Raw genomic sequence first — 18,111 nt, 5'->3', positions numbered from 1 at the left:
CAAAAGTTGTTTGTTCATTAAAAGTTACCTATGAAGTATAGAAACTACAGCCATTGTGAATTGGAATATACTCTATAAAATGTTATATTTGCTTTCGTTTAAAAACTATATATTATATATNGAAATTAATAAGGGTCAATACTTCCCAGGTGTTTTTGCATTGTAGTATTAATAATTGTCAAATTGATGTTAAATATACTAGCTGCAAGATCCCGCTCCGCTGGGTTTTTATTTGTATGTAATAGTATAGTCTTATATATAATATATATATATATATAAAATATATATACTTATTTACACATACATTTATATAAAAGATGGGGTTTCATATAAATTGATTTTGGAAAATGTCAAAGTGTTTGTATAAACCTGCCTCATATTTATCAAAATGATATCTTTTTGATAAGAGTGGTACTAAAAAATTATTGCTCCCATTTATCTAAAAAAAATTTTGTTTCATTTAAGTATAAGCCATGTATTGTACCAAATAACCTTTCCCACCGATATCGGAAGTAGCCAAAACCCAAAAGAGATGTCTAATTAAATATTCCTACTGTATTAAAATTCTAACACATGTCTTCGGTAACTTGATTATAAATGTTATACAATGGGTGCTTTTGTATGATATATTATGATTATCGAGAATGCTTTTCAGACGTTCTTGTATGGTTCTCTGAAAGCACAAGAAAAAGATTAAATTAATGTTACTTAAATTGATAAAGTGAGATTCGAGAAAATGGATCTTACGTTCGTTCTTGATTAAAAGTCCCGACTGTTATCAGACTTTCTTGACAGGGCATTCTCCGCGTGGAAGGCACTACAGTGCACTGTTCTTGCTGCTGTCTTCCCAAGAGGACCGCCTCCTCGTAGCTGGGGGGAGGAACTTCGGAATCTGCACCGTCCACCACCTGGCTGGGGACACCGAGCAGCCTGGCATGCTGTGCCACTCCACAGTCACCAACGACGGTGTCATAAGCTGGCGGAAGAGTCATGTTGCTGGGATTTCTGGAAAACCAAGACTTTATTTAACAGTAGTGAAAATAACTGGTTGTGAAAATAATTTATGGTGCCAATAAATAAGATTGAGAAAAAGAGAGGTGCATAATAGCATAATATTGGGATGACAAGATGTTTGTCATGCATCTGAATCTCACTTGCAATTTTTCCACTAAATGATTCTAAATTAATTAGTTAAATTAATTTCAATCACTAAAATAGTTATATGATAGTGGACTACCTATTTCTAGATCAAATTGTATACTACGTTAAATTATAGCTTAAAAAATAATAATAATAAAAAGCTGGAATAGCTTATATTTCAGGATTTTTATGCAAAATGTTAATCTATCAAAAATAAGTGCCTCTTCCAACTATTCTCAGCAAGTTTTATAACTTACACATACTTACTTAAAGCTGGATTACCCCACAGAAACATAATCTAGAAAATTTTACACATCAATAGAATTTTCTTATCTTTCATTTTGCCATGAAAACCAACACAGTGGCAGTATCTTAATCACTTTAAGGCATCATTTTAATTTTAAACAAGACACTAAACACATTTGTTACATTAACTGGATTTTCCTGTATTACCTCCTCAAACCATTATTGATTTAATATATGTTTTTTTTATTCTACTACCAGTAATTTGATATTGATCAATATCAAAATGTTGATACTTCCTCATACAAATGGTTCTCTCTCACCATTTAAAAATATTAAGAAATATCACTAGAAAGCAATGGACCGAGTGGAAATCCATGCAACCCCTACATTCATCATATTTTATAAAAACAATACAACAAAGAATGCAACATATCTTTTCAAAACTATTTTAATAATATCATAAGCACTTTAGCTTCTGACTCTGTATGTTTTGGGAATTCATCCCAAAATTTTCTGAAAGAACTCAAAATAAATCAACTTCCTTTGTTGATGAAATGATTTTTGATACCTATAAATCTATTAATGCATAATTTTTCCAAATTACACTATTTAGGCAGATTATTTTTCACTTATGCCTCACAACTATACTTATCAATACAGTTTTTCTTTTTCAGAAGCAAAGGATGTCATAGATAAGTTGAAGCCCTCCAATTTCAGTCGACACTCCATTCCCTCAATTTTCTATATAAAACTAAAACCAATTATTGCCATAACTTTTTCTGAAGTACTTCAATATAGCCTGGTACCATAACAATGGTATTCCTCTACCATTATACCAATACAAAAAAAAAAAATCTTTTGACCCATTTCTTTATCTGTCACAATGCTTAAAATTTTCGAAACATGTCTCTTCAATAAAATGTGTGTTCCAATAACATCAAAACTCTTAACTATTCAACTTTGAGGAATGCATACTCAATTAACTACTACTAATTTACTTGGTCTATGTTTATAATCCTGAACAATTCAAAAAAAAAAAAAAAAAAAAAGCATTCAACCGAAGTCAAGCCTTTGACACCATACTTCCAAATATACTTTTAGACACGCTCCGAGACTATTTTGATATTAACCCAGCTCTTCACTCCTGGCTGAACAGCTATTTTCCAGCCCGATTATACAAGATCAAAGTAAAGGATCTTACTTTTCTTGATTTTCTGCCTTTAACTGGTATTCAACAAAGATTGGTTCTAAGTGGACTTTTCTTTTCTGAATAAATCAATGAATTATTTATTAATTTAAGTTCTTCTGTTATCATCTATGCAGACTATATAAAGCTGAATTAAAGAGCATGATCCCACTGCTCTCCAATTTGATCTACACCTCTCATCTTCTGCCTTTAGTAAAGTTAACCTTAGAATTAATGTACAAGAATCTGTAATAATGTGTTTTTCTTTATTCAAGAATCCATCCCTACCACCCCTTTTTATAAATACTTTTGTACTGCAATATGTCAACTCACAAAAATAATTCCAAGATTGTTGTGACACTAAATTAACTTTTAAAAGCTATATAGACAAGACAGTAAAATCATTGGCTATCCATTGCGGGATATTATAGAGTTTGTAAAACCATATCCTATAAATCTGTTTTATGATCCCTATGTTTTTGCCAAATTTCAAACCCTCGTGGACTACTGCATTCCCATTTGGCCCATGGGTGCCCCCTCTTTACTTGCTAAAATATTAAGAGAACACGATAAACTTTATCTACTTTTAAATAAGTGTAGTAACCTACTGCAAACCAATAACCCAAATGTTGCTAGAGTAAGACTAGAACTTCCAAATCTTTTCAAGATAATTAAACATTTTGATCAAATTCTCTTTTTAAATATTTTAATGGAATAATTCCACAACAAAAGCAAAATCTAAGAATCCCCAGAAAAAACACTCATAATACTATATGTATTCACACTCATTTTTGTTTATCATTGACACACACATTTTTTTTTTTTTTATTGAATAGCTGATATGGTCTGGATGGAATGTCTACTTCATGAAAAATTTGCTCATTGTAAGTGGGCACTTCAACACTTTTTACATAACTCTTAAATCTTTTTTTTTACTTTTTACTACTTTTTACTTCTTAATTATTATTATTTTTTATTCCCGCTTTTTTGCTTTTTTACAATTACACATTTCATTTAGCATATTGTCAAATATATGTTTTTTAATACATGACTTTTATGTTTCTTAATGAATTTATATTATATACAAAACAACAAAAAGATATTTTTCTGTCATTTATATTTTTTTATGTATCAAGTTATAGATTTGTATGTTTTTGTATTTTTTTAAACTTTGGGCTTGTTATGTATGGGGGTGGAAATAAACTGTCTGATAGTATTTCCAAAAGTTATTGTAAAATAAATAAAACATGTCTGTTTGAGTATATAATAAATGAAATACAGTAGAGAATCGATTATCCAACTCAATTGGGGGCTGGGGTTGGTCGGATAACCGAAAAATATGAAAAAATACATTATTAGTATAGTATATTAGTATATCTCATGTAATTAGTATATCGCTATTAACCTACTTTGCGTTGAATTTTCATCGATGTTAAGCCTAACAAAAATTTTTTAAAATAATAATTCTATTGTATCGTTAAAAATTTAGAAAATTAAACCTTGTTTAAATACTGGCTCCCTTTCATGGTCGAGCCATGTTACCAGCTAAAACATGTAAAAATACTATTAAAGCAGCCAAGACATAGCCAAATATTGTAGTGCCACATCACTAGCGGACATTTGATTTGCCGACTAGAACGACGCTCTACTGTAAATTCATAAGTTTTATATTACAGTACTTTATTTATGATAACAAATTTAGAAAGTTCCAAAGTTATTATCCAAAGCTTTTTGTACATAATTGGAGCATTTCATTAAAAATCATAGAATATCATATCTCAAATTACATACTCTACATTAAAAATTCAATGAAAAAGCTTAGATTATCTTGAAATATCATTGTAATTATTTCAGATCCGACTTTCTGTAACATTTATTTTGATATCAAAATAGTTGTTAATGGAAATGCAATTTAAATTAAGCATCCATACCTTGAACAAGGATCTGCAGTTTTTTTATGATCTGTTTGAGGGTTGAGTTATTTGATTGTATTTAAGTTACTAAATTATGAATTTTTAAGTTGTCAAATGGAAGCAAACCTACTCCAATATTTGTCATAAATTTTTTCATAAATGATTATTGTTTATTAATAATGTTTGGCAATGCATTGTAATTTTTGTAATGCACAATTAGAAAATGAAAGCAAGTTTAATATAAATCTGGATATATAACAAAGTATTCAATTTTTGGTCTGACAGAGGTCTTAACCCTTTACTTGCTAGCATGAGAATTGAACCCATTTCTATCTGATCTACTCATTTGTGTCCCCTCCAGGCTAATTTGCCAAGGAGTCTTTGTAATCTTCCATTATCTGATCTATGGTACTTCCTTTCCCTGAAAAGTATGGCTTATTTAAAGTATCGTTTACAGGAAACTTTATAAAATCATAAGACTTTTCACCCAAATCTCATCAAAATGGAAATTTAGCCTATTAACAGATGAGACAGAAGGATGAACATTCTGTAAATGTAAAGAGAGTTGGGATGCATGTTATAATCTTACAGAAATTAAGTGCGAGATTCTGAAAGCGGATATACTTTCAAAGATAATGCCATGCTTTTGAAAACTACAGTAAAAATCTTTTACTTCTGTTTCTTTATCTTCAATGATTAATATTAGAGTTATCTCTATAACTAATCTTTAGCACTTGTTAAGAATATAAACATGCAATTTGAAAGTAATTTTAAAAATGGTATATTGTTTAGAATTATGTAAGTTTCTAGAAATTTTGGCAAAGAAATTAACTGTAAGAACATGTGATCGTACTAATTTAATAGCTATTTGGCATTTTATGATACATTATATATCTGCTGAATTATCTCAGATAAAGTTTGTAAACTTTAACAGTTAAAAATGAATTTTATACACAAGTACTAAAGCATGTCAGAATAATAAACTCCAGATTTATTCTTTTTTAAAAACACAGAATGTTGATTGAAGACACTAGACTATTCAATACACTTTTATTCAATTCCTTACTCTGGTCAATGCATCAGTCAAAACACATTCCAGACTTGAAAGCAGTGATTTGAAGAGAGGCTTTCAAACCCAGAGCATGTTTTGACTGATGCATCGACCAGAGTAAGGAATTGAATAGTCTAGTGTCTTCAATCAGCACTTTATTGTGTCTTTAAGAAGTATAAAAAGAACATAGATACAGTTTCAAATATTTACAGTAAATTCTGATTTATTACTTTTGTCTGTTTCAGCTACAAATTTAAATATCTAACATATTACCTATCAACAGCCTCAGAAGACAATTACATTTCTTTTGTATGAGTGTAATATCACAAATTACAAAACCAAGAATAACACACTTCTGTTTAAAACTTTTTAAATAATCACATCTGCCAATGTTAGATTTTTTAAAATATTTAAACAGATTAAATATTTACAGAATTTTATTACTACTTTCACTTTAGCACTTTCACTTTACGCAAGAAAAATAAATAAAAAAATGCGTTAAACATCTATTCTTGGAATAATTTTCTGAACGCAATAAATATAATTCAGTTTTGTCAAACTTTAGCTCAATTCAACAAAATTCAGGTTTAAAATATTTACAAAAAAAATTAATGTTAATGTAGCAACTTATTTTTGTCAAAAAATTGTTTCAAAGAACAACATTTATGCATATAGATTGTGTTCTTTAAAAGTTTGTTCTATATTTACAGTCATCAACACACAAACAGTTACACTTATTAGATTTAATTCTAAAGTAAGGAACCATGTTTTATATCATTACTTAACTTTTAGTATTACGTAGCATGAATAAACAAAAACAAGGATTATCAAGCCTTAAGAAAAATGCATTAGAAAATAACAGAGCACACATTTTGTTGCAAAATTTTGTTAAATTTCATTAACAAAAAATATAATCTGCTGTAAAAATTAGAGAATAATTAAAATATACAACAAGAAATTATAGATAATCAAAATAGATATAGAGAATGAAAATTTGTCTACTAACTTCTTTTTTTGTCAAGTAATAAGCTTTTATAAATTTATCTGCACAAAACATGCCTAGGCACCAAGATTTCATCACTAAAATGTGTTTTAACTTGTATGGTTATTTTAAGTTTTTTTAATTTAAGTGACATTTCTTGACTGGTAGGATTTATATATATAAAAATAGCATAATATTTAATGATAGACATATTTTGAACACAGATTTTTGCAAAAGATTTGTTTCTCTTTTGGCATACTAATATGGCTTAAATGTGTTTAAAAAAAGACATAAAATGGAAGCTGTGAAAGTGTCTCTTCCTTTGTATTTTCTAAAATATTGATATAAATACATATTGTGTGATTATTTTCATAAACAAGTTGTTATATCTTTGTTTCATGTCAATGTAACTATTTTAGAATTGAAATAAATAAACTGTTTATTTTTGTCATTTCCAGTATTTGTTTATAATTTTAATGAAAACACAGCTTTCCTATCATCAAATGTCACTGCACACCATTGAAACTAGCATAATGCAGCATTTGTGAGAAATCCACCACTGAGATCTATAAATAAATACACATTGAAACAACTGTGTGATGTTTAGAATCAAGTCAAGCATAAACCAAATCTTACAGAAAGAAAATAATTTGAGTAATTACTTAAAAAATAATTCTGTGTAACCTTTGCTTAACAGTTTATTTTTTATTTCGTAATTGTAATTTATTATTGAATTTCTGGCAGTTAAATTAAAATTTACAAGAAACAAAAAATAATTTTGTCCAAGAAACAAATAATTTTTTTAATATTGTAACTTAGAGAGTTGGCACTTTGTTAATTAAAAATTAATGCAGCTTACTTTGAAATTATATTTTATAAAAAAATGATAAATTTTCATTTTATCAAAGTTAGTGAAAAAAAGTGGGGTAAAGTAATAGGATAGAGAGTAATAATTCTCTAACTTCATTAGAATCAAAGTTTCATTAATATTATCATTGACAGTTTTTCAATCTAAGATGAAATGTTTATCTTCATCCACTTGTAATCAAACAGATATCCCAATTATACAACAAATCAAAGTAGCAAGTGTAAAAATTGTAGTAACTGTATGCAAATTAATGTGTATACAGTAATACCCCGAACTTATGTGATAGGTGGCACTGAGCGATAACCGCGTAAGTCGGAGTATAATTTCGCAATTTGGGTACAATCCAAGTCAGATGTATGTAAGCTAATAAATATTCCCATTAATCTTATCTTGTCTTTTGATTCGTTCACAGTTATAAGAAATCACCACATAGAGTCTCTCTCAAGTCTCTGTAGATATAACAAACACAGAAATAAATAACACAAAATAAATTGTAGCTATGTGTTGATTCTGAGCTACACATCCGAACATGTAAGCTGAACAATAGTGTGGGGGGAGTGAGTAATCAAAAGTTGTATGGCGCTCAAACAAAAGATGAATCGACAAGATTTGAAAATCATGTAAGTCGAGGTATTACTGTATTAAAATTGTAATCCATTTTTTATTTACTTTCAATTTTTGTTTATATTACAACAACTAGTCAACAATGCAAGCTGAATGCAGTGCAGAATTTATTGCATATCATCTATGCAAGCATGTGGTAAAACAACTGACAATATTCTACAAATTTCATGTTTAATTGAGAAAAGTATTTGTGATTCTAAATTGACATTTATATGACAACGATGAAACCAATGTTACCATAGACTAAACAATAAAAACAAGATATGATCTATTAATATTGTTCTGATTGGATTGTGTTTGCAACCCCCAGCATTAACTTCCTATCTTACAAAATCAATTTTACTGTTTATAAAGAAAATTCAACAACTGTAATTGTAAACAATTATGTGCATGTATTTTTCCTCAATAACATTCAACAAAACAATATTAAACGAGAACTTTCTGCATTTTTAAAACAAAAATTTTGATATAAGTGTTATAAACATAAACATAGTATAACCTAAAAGTCAGTTAACTAAAATTTATTTTAATATATGAAAAATATTCTACCATATCTGTGATTCAGCCACACGTTATTAATCATATATTGAAATTAAGAACATTGGCTGTTCAAAACCTGTTTTAAATGTTCTGAAAATAATCTTTATATGTATATAAATTTAAACTGGTCTACTCTATTTAGATTTTTTTTATAAGTAAATTTCATAATTATGTGAATAATTCAAAATAATCACTTATAATTTACATACAGCAGGAAAATTTATAAACTATCTTATACTAAACAAATAGTCTTATTTAATAATAGAGAAATTTTAAAGAGCTTACCTTGGAAATGCTAAGTCCAATGGATAATTTAAATCCTATTAAAAAATAATATATATTCAGTTTAATAAATGACTTTTGAAGGACAAAATACATCATGGAATCTTTGATTTAAAAAGAATAATAATTAATCAGTCTCAATTACATTAATTTTACAATTAATTTGAAAAAACAAAAAGAAATAAATAAGCCATTAAAAAACATGTTCATTTTTTTTGCTTAAACTCAATACTACTTTATATAATAAACTTATCAAGTTTTTATTGCATCTGGCAGAATTATCTTTATTTTATAGAAGTTTTTTTAGAATATTTTTTCTATATATCTTATTTTGAATTTTGGCACATAAAATGCCAAAAAAAGAATATTAAAAAATAATAATAAAACATTTAAAATATAAATACAGTAGAGTGTCGTTTATCCGAATCAATTGGGGACTGGGGTTGTTCGGATAACCAATTATGTATGAAAAAATATATTAATTTATCCAGTGTTGAAATTTTTCTCCGTTGTGTGTCGCTTCACGTTGAATTTTCATCGATGTTAAGCCTAACGAAGACTATNTATAGTATTAATGCCAATTTATTAATATTTTGGTAATTTCTGTTTGAATACAACCCAAAATATTAACAGTGTGGCATGATGTGTAGATTTGAGTAACTTATAACCTATATAAGTTTCTATAATATTGAGTCTAGGAAAGTATATATGGAAAATAATTTGTAGACTCCTTAGAATACAGGTAATTACATATATAAACACCTCTAACTTGTAAGTCCGATATTTACATTAAAGCCAAATGATTGCCAGATTAAATCAGGATATATTACTACTAATTACTGCTGCTGTTAATAATTAAATACTGAATAATTTGACATAGAGGTATGTGTTAGGCACAATCTCTTATTAAATTTAATAATTATCATTAAAGTAATATGTATTAAATAATTTAGAAAATTCTGGAAGAAAAGAATCAGCCCAGAGTGGGACTCGAACCTGCAACTGCTGCTTACCATGAAGATGCATTGCCAGTTACACTATCTGGACCTCTGTGTAACTCCTTAACATGCCTGTAACTGTAAGCAGCAGTTGCAGGTTCCAGTCCCATTCTGGGCCAATTCTTTTCTTCCAGAATTTTCTAAATTATTTAATACATATTACTTTAATGATAATTATTAAATTTAATAAGAGATGGTGCCTAACACATACCTCTATGTCAAATTATTCAGTATTTAATTATTAACAGCAGCAGTAATTAGTAGTAATATATCCTGATTTAATCTGGCAATCATTTGGCTTTAATGTAAATATCGGACTTACAAGTTAGAGATGTTTATATATGTAATTACCTGTATTCTAAGGAGTCTACAAATTATTTTCCATATATACTTTCCTAGACTCAATATTATAGAAACTTATATAGGTTATAAGTTACTCAAATCTACACATCATGCCACACTGTTAATATTTTGGGTTGTATTCAAACAGAAATTACCAAAATATTAATAAATTGGCATTAATACTATAAATTTCAGCTTTCTTGAACTTTATTTTTCTGTAGATAAAGAATCTCATCTTTATTCAACAGTGTTTCTCATTGATGAATAGGAAATATAAATATAGACTTGGATGCATTAAAAGAAATTTAGCATCTCTACCAAGATGCTGTACATTTGATTTGAATCTTAATATCTTTCAAAACACAAATCAATGTCCACAGCAATTAGACCCATACAAAATTCATTATTTACAATGCAATTTTCCCAAGAATTAAGAATGTAGTTCACTTCTTTAAACTTGAAACAAATGTTTCAATATAGTTTTCCATTTTTCTCTCATAATGCACATTTATATAATATCTATCTTTTCCCCAATTTAAGTATTGAGTAATGCCATAAATGCAATAGACATTAGTATATATACCTTACATATATTGTACTTTATTTCTTAAGCATTTAATGTTAAATGTATGAAGTCAAGAGTATATTAACTACTGTATGTAAAACAGGAGTCCTCAAACTTTTTCAACTGTCAATTCCTCTGAGGATTACTTGACCTGTTCTTGAAACCTCCTTTTTTGCTATTACAGTTAATAATTTATTTGATGAGCTAGTAATAATCCACACCATTTTCATAGAAAAGATCTACTTACAGCATGCAAATTTACATCATCCTAAACTCTCATATACACAGCCTATTGGACTAATAATTTTTAATGAACTGTTTCCAATTGATCATGTACTAATTTTTGATCACCATGGGTTTGTACACATCACAGTGAGAATTCCTGATCTAAAGTGTGTTCTCTAACCTCATAAAATAGATTTTTTATAATTGTTATTTAATTTATTTGTAATGCAACAGGTACAAGGGGCAGCCAGAAAATAAAAAGTTTGGCTATAAAAAAGAAAAGAACAGTAATGATAGGAAAAATTTTTATTAAATAATTAGAACAAGACCCGTTACATTTCTACATAGTCACCATTTTGATTAAAGCACTTGTCATAGCATACACTAGAGTTTTTGGATTTCTTTGGCATAGACTTCCACTGATGGTTTTTTCAGCTAGTTAGTAACAGCTTCATTCATCTCGTCATTCATTCCAAATCCATCAAAAACTCTTTCAGCTTGGGAAAGAAGTGAAAGTCACTGGGAGTTAGGTTAGGTTTGTATGTTGGGCGGTCAAAAATATCCTAGCCAAATTTCTGAGGCACAGCTTGAATGGCTGTAGTAGAGTGTAGTCATGAATTATCTTTCTTGATTAAACATTATTTTCTCACACTTGCTTCATTTATAATGTGATCACCATATACTTCCATAATTTGTTTATGAATTTCTACAGGACAAACTTTCTGTGTATTTAGAAAACGAACAAAACTTTGCATTTGGCAGGATTTTTGTACAGATTTTAACCCTTGACAAAACAGGACAATAAGCCTACTGTTATCAAAACTGTATACATGCTATGCTAACACATTAGACAAACTGATCTTGAATCAATGGTGATAATTTATCTGTGCAGATTGCTATGCACAAATGTTCTTCATTATATGAACATCTGTCATATAATCGTAACCTAATGAATAATACAAGATCTATCACTCTCCACAAACCTCTTATGCAATCCATTTCACTTCAAACTTGATAAATAGTAACTGTATTATCATACAATGATTTAAATGGTTTTGTATTATTTAAAATTTTTTTGTTTCTTTCGTTACTTTAGCAAGTGGAAAAGAATAGTTTAAAACAGTGTTTCTTAACAGGGGGCTGCGGGCCCTTGGAGGTCTGTAAGAAGTTTGCCGGGTGCCTCCAAATTATGCAAAATTTCCTTCAGAATAATAATAAAAAGAAAATTGATGTATAACTGAGTATCGTACTGAGAAGTAAAATAAGAAAGATAACGTTTTCTTATTTAGTTTTTTTTTTATTTATTTCTTATTTTTTCCTACATACAACTTTGTTAGTATAGAAGAAATAAATGCAAATATGCTACTTACACTGCAGTATTTACTTTTTTTATTCCAAAGTAATTCTAAGAAACTATTAATGCTTAAAATTTTAAAAATAATTAAGAAAAATAGTAGGCTTAGTAGTAGGCTTTGAAAATTTAAATGTTTTTGCAAAAGATATGCAAAATCTTTACAAGTTGAGGATGTTTTAGTTTTAGTTTAGTTTTAGCATCGACTTTGGATCAAGTAATAGTGCATTTCTTTCTTATATTGTGTTTAGTTTTAATTATTTATAATTAACCCATAAAAATGAACAAAAACCAGGAAGGAACATTAGAAAACTTTTTAATGTAAATAATTGCGGACCAGGACCTTCAAGAAGAAATTATAGTGAAGAAAATACTAGTGAAAGTTCCGATGATGATACAGTGAAAAATGCAACAGAAAAAACCACAAGTCCTAAAACTGAAGGTATAAAATTAAGTAACATTAAAATTAGAAAATACGATGGTGATTATATCAAATATGGGTTCATAAGCATAGAAGTTTAAGGAATTACAAAACCACAATGCGTCATATGTGATGTAGTTCTCTCCAATGAAACAATGAAACCAAATAAATTGTTGAGGCATTTAAATTCTAAGCACTAACAATATAAAAATAAAATGTATGATTTTTTTAGAAGGAAAATTAAAAAATCAAAAGACACTCATAAATGTCACAACTACTAAAAATAAAGAATTATTAAAAGCTTCATTTATTGCAGCTCTTCACGTTGCTAAAGCAAAATAACCATTTACAATAGCCGAAGAATTATTAAAACCTGCTATGTTTAACATTTGTAAGGGTTCTCAACTATAATGGATATAAAAACATGCCTACATGCAGATAGCATTACAAATACAAACAACTGAACCAAGAATTAACAAATTAGTTGAGGATATTCAGCAACAGGAATCTCATTAAATTATTTTCGAATATTTTTTGTTTTTTCTATAAATTTTTCTTATTTTATTTTTTGTTAAAAATTAATGCGTTTTTATGTTTAATTGTGAAGTTTGAATGTTATTTAAATAGATAATGAAATAATAAAGTTACATTTTACATTTATTATATAAAAAAATAAGGCAATAATAAATAAAATCAATTTATTATAGATAATTTAACAAATATAAATTATTATTAAAAAAATGGGGGATCACAAAAAAAATTTGAAATATTTGGTGGGCTGCGAGTATAAAAAGGTTAAGAACCACTGGTTTAGAATATAACTGATGGTGAATTCATCAATATCAAATTTAACCTAACCGATCCTATTGACCTAGTGATGTCTGTTAAGTCTGATAACTTACAGTCGACCCCCTATAACACTGTTGATAATTCCTTTTTTTATGAATTCCATGTTGTACAAGTCACTTAGATTTTACAAATACGTGAGTCGTTCACAGTCCAGCACATGTATTTGTAAAATCTAAGTGACTTGTACAACATGGAATTCATATAAAATGGAATTATCAACAGTGTTATAGGAGAATTGACTATTTGGCATTGTTAAAATGATGTGTTACAATTTAATAGACCTAACAGGCTACCTTCAATTAAGTTACAAGGCATCGTCATCTTAAAAATGATGTTATCAGGTAACTAAATCTAGAGGCGAAGAGGAATAGAATTAATACGAAAGACTTACAAAATGACAATTGTATCTCATTAATGTATATGTTTAAATGGTTAAAATAAAAATACGCAAGCAATAAAAATATCTCATTAACAAATTTGTGTCATGAGCCTTACTTAAAATATACACAATCCTCTATACTAAACATTAACATATTTTCAACAACATTTGACCCAAACAAAAATGTTTGTTTATTAATTCTTGTACAGATTGAGCATTCAATTTCATAACATACATTACAAACAAAGAAACTATTTTTAACTTAATGTAAATCTTAATTAATTCAAGTTAAAAATAGTTATATTATGAAATAAAATTAATAATCTTAATGTAAATTATGAAATAAAATTAATAATCTTAATGTAAACCTTAATTAAGATTATTAATTTTATTCCAAGTTTTCAATTTACATTACAAGAATAAACTTTCTGTGTATTTAGAAAACAAACAAAACTTTGCATTTGGCAGGATTTTTGTACAGATTTTAACCCTTGACAAAACAGGACAATAAGCCTACTGTTATCAAAACTGTATACATGCTATGCTAACACATTAGACAAACTGATCTTGAATCAATGGTGATAATTTATCTGTGCAGATTGCTATGCACAAATGTTCTTCATTATATGAACATCTGTCATATAATCGTAACCTAATGAATAATACAAGATCTATCACTCTCCACAAACCTCTTATGCAATCCATTTCACTTCAAACTTGATAAATAGTAACTGTATTATCATACAATGATTTAAATGGTTTTGTATTATTTAAAATTTTTTTGTTTCTTTCGTTACTTTAGCAAGTGGAAAAGAATAGTTTAAAACAGTGTTTCTTAACAGGGGGCTGCGGGCCCTTGGAGGTCTGTAAGAAGTTTGCCGGTGCCTCCAAATTATGCAAAATTTCCTTCAGAATAATAATAAAAAGAAAATTGATGTATAACTGAATANTCATTATTTAATTATAAATAATCATTTGTATCATATCAAGAGAAATACTGCAAATTCACAAAGTTATAGCTACATCACTGATTTCTTCATGTGAAAAATTTCAGGAGTGAGCTACAGATATATACTGTAATCACATTTGTCCACGTAAAATTTTCTAAATGAGGAAAAAAACTCAACTTTCGAAACAGGATGCTATTACGACAGATACTGATCTAGAAAATTATTCCTCCACTGTAAAAGCCAATTTCAGATATTCCATAATAAAGTAATAAAAGTTTATCATCTTTACTTTCATCTAGTGATAAAATACATTTATGCTAACAGTCAGCATTGATCTAAATAGCGTGGAGTTAAAAATAACATAACATTATATATATATATTATAAAAAACAGGATTTTATGAATGTCATATCTTTAATTACAAATATGTCCTTTAAGGTAAACTTCTTGGTCCTACATGATCAAACAATCTAGTTATAGAGACTCCAGTTCATTCATTTTCATGATAAGAACCATTTATTAACAGATGCTTTTCACAATTTTAAATTTATTCAAGGTTTACATGAATGCAATTTTTAGAAATGTTTTCCCTGTTCATAATTTACAGTTTTTTGTAAGTTCGTGTCTTTCAATTTTGGCTGCCAATTTTGTCAACAAGGAAAGCAACATCCGAATTAATATCTTTTTGTTGGTATTGAATAAATACTTCCAATCTCTTCAGTGTTGTCTATTTTACATAATTACCCACTGAAGTTTACTTCAAGCATCGACAAATCTTGTAAGAAATGACAGATTCTATTCATAGTGTACCGTCAACTAAAACAAAACAGAATAGGGCTATATAATACAATCAAATATGCTAATCACTAATATCCAAAAATACATCAATCAATTTTTATTATTTATACAGATAAGGAAGTCCTGTTAACCTTGAAAATATTTAAACCTATTTCCAGACATCTAACCTACTTTTCAATGTTCTGACCAGTTTGGATATCAAAGGATCAAATGCACTATTTAAAAGGAATATTCTATATAACATTCTTTAAATTAAGATCATTACTTTATTTGCATTTACTTTAAAAAATAGCATATCTTTTTCCAAGTTCATCCTTCGAAACTTCTCTTAATGTAAGACAATTTCCATTTTATGAATGGAAAGCTGAGCTTAGAAGGCAAAAGACTGAGCTAGGAAATTGAAATGACTTGCAGTAAGCAGTAGTCCTCTAAACAAAAATTTTTTTTTATTATTATTATTGCTACTACTAATACAGTAATATAAAATATTAAAAAATCAAATTAATTAATATCAGTATAATAATCATTCAAATGATAATGCAGATTTATTAGTTGGCTACAACCTGGCTAATTAAATACAGATAATTTAATACAAGATAGCAAACATAACAACTTAATTGCCTACCTTTGGTTCAAATTACGTAGTATCTACACTTTAAATTAGATGGATTATAGCTTAATTATTAGTATAATTATTGAATATGTAAAATAATGCCTTATGAAAAAAAGAAATGTACTAAAATTTCCTTGACAAATAAACAATTCCCATAAACTAGTAAATACAAAATTAAACTTACAAACAAAATATTCTCCAAAAAACTTAAATCTACAACAGTTACTAATTTAAATTATCATAATAATATTAATGCCAATTAAAGTTAAGATATTGAAAATGTTTAAAATAACAAAATGTTTCATATAGAAATATATAAAATTTACACTTGCAGAATGTTTGAAAGACATTTTATGTATCTATAGAAAGTATTTGTATGATAAAAATTGAAAGCTTCTTTACTAAATTAAAAGTATAAAAATTACAAAAATGATAACACTAATATTTTCCTTATATTCATTAACTCCTTTTTTTTATTTGTCTCAAGGTAATTTCTATATAATGACTGTCTTATTGAAGACAATAAGACCAGATTAGAAACATAAATACATAAATTATGCTATTTCCCCAGGAAAAATTCTCCTTGATCTTCATTGAGACTAGAAAACAGAATTTAAATGTTGCTTTTGCTTCCTGTTTACATGTTTCCTGTTTTACTACAAGAATCATATTCAAATCAAATATTCTCTATGTCATAATCAAATCCAATCAAATAAATCGGCAAATCAAAATAATAAAATTTTTGATTTGCCAATTCAATCCAAACTTTTAGATACACCCAGAGCAAAATGGTGGTACGTAATGATCTCAAGTGGAATTTTTCCTAATAAACTCTTCTTACAAGCAAAACTACTTTAAATATTTTATAATAAAAATAATATGTGAGGTTGCAATGGAAAAAGTAGTAGTAAACTGTGAAGGTGTAACAGTATGAGCTTTTATTCCCATTATTTCATGCAGAATTGAGCAGCATTTGCAAATGGACATAATAATGGCTAAAATTTCCCCAATTAAGCTAAAACTAAAAAAACTATACATAAACTATGATCACAATTTACATATCATGTATAGGTATTCATTAATTTGTTCCATGATAAAACTCTAACTCAAATTACTCTTATATCAAATCAATTTTCCCCATTGAAATGCCATTAATCTGTTCCAGACTCCCAAAACACCGCAATTTTTTTGTTACTTCTTTTTAAATAAGAACAAGTAAAACAGCAAAACCATGTTTGGGACAAGACTATGTCTCGGAGATTCACTACTAAACAGAATCACTTTGACACTGAAGGCAGGTCTCATTCTTTCCCCAATCTTCTTTGATATTGCTGCTTTTTGGCATGATCATTCAAACTTCGCCGGCCAGACCACGAGGTCGTCCACCATGCATTTTCGATGAAATTGACCTATCGAATTTCGAAATTTCTCTCCGTTGCATGTCAGCCCGGGTTGAATTTTGTTGATGCCTAACAAAAATTTTCCTTTTTGAAAAAAATAATTGTGGCTATTATATCGTCCGAAATTTTTTTTTATTTTGCACAAACAATATACAGTTTAACCTGATTATAACGTCGACCCTAATATAACGTCAAATGTTTATCAGTACCATAATTTTACTATACTAGATAATGTTTAAAAAAACCAGTTGTAACAACATAAAACCGTTTTAATGTCATATTTGAAGCACTCCCAAATTTACAAAATTAGATTACAAATTTTATTTAACATAGAAGAAACTACTTGTTCAGTCCTAAGGTCAGAGTTCACTTCTTAATTAATTAAAAT

General features: G+C 28.0%; 1 protein-coding gene across 1 annotated transcript in view; it reads right to left on the bottom strand.

Annotated features, from left to right (window-relative positions):
• Positions 1–256: 256 nt before the first annotated feature.
• The window catches only part of LOC111617181, a 47,938-nt gene continuing 30,083 nt past the window's right edge, over positions 257–18,111 (bottom strand). The window contains exons 3-5 of the mRNA XM_023358513.1: positions 8,836–8,870; positions 748–1,005; positions 257–673 (exon numbers count right to left, since the gene is read on the bottom strand). Of these exons, the coding sequence (XP_023214281.1) occupies positions 652–673; positions 748–1,005; positions 8,836–8,870 (315 nt within the window). The 3' untranslated portion in view covers positions 257–651. The remainder of the gene's footprint in view (positions 674–747; positions 1,006–8,835; positions 8,871–18,111) is intronic.

Source organism: Centruroides sculpturatus, unplaced genomic scaffold (assembly GCF_000671375.1).
Source record: "Centruroides sculpturatus isolate CEXI.00-Female unplaced genomic scaffold, Cexi_2.0 scaffold96, whole genome shotgun sequence".
NCBI classification, from domain to species: Eukaryota; Metazoa; Arthropoda; class Arachnida; order Scorpiones; family Buthidae; genus Centruroides; species Centruroides sculpturatus.
The sequence above is the reverse complement of the archived record's forward strand: the minus strand, read 5'-3'. Positions and strand labels throughout refer to the sequence as shown.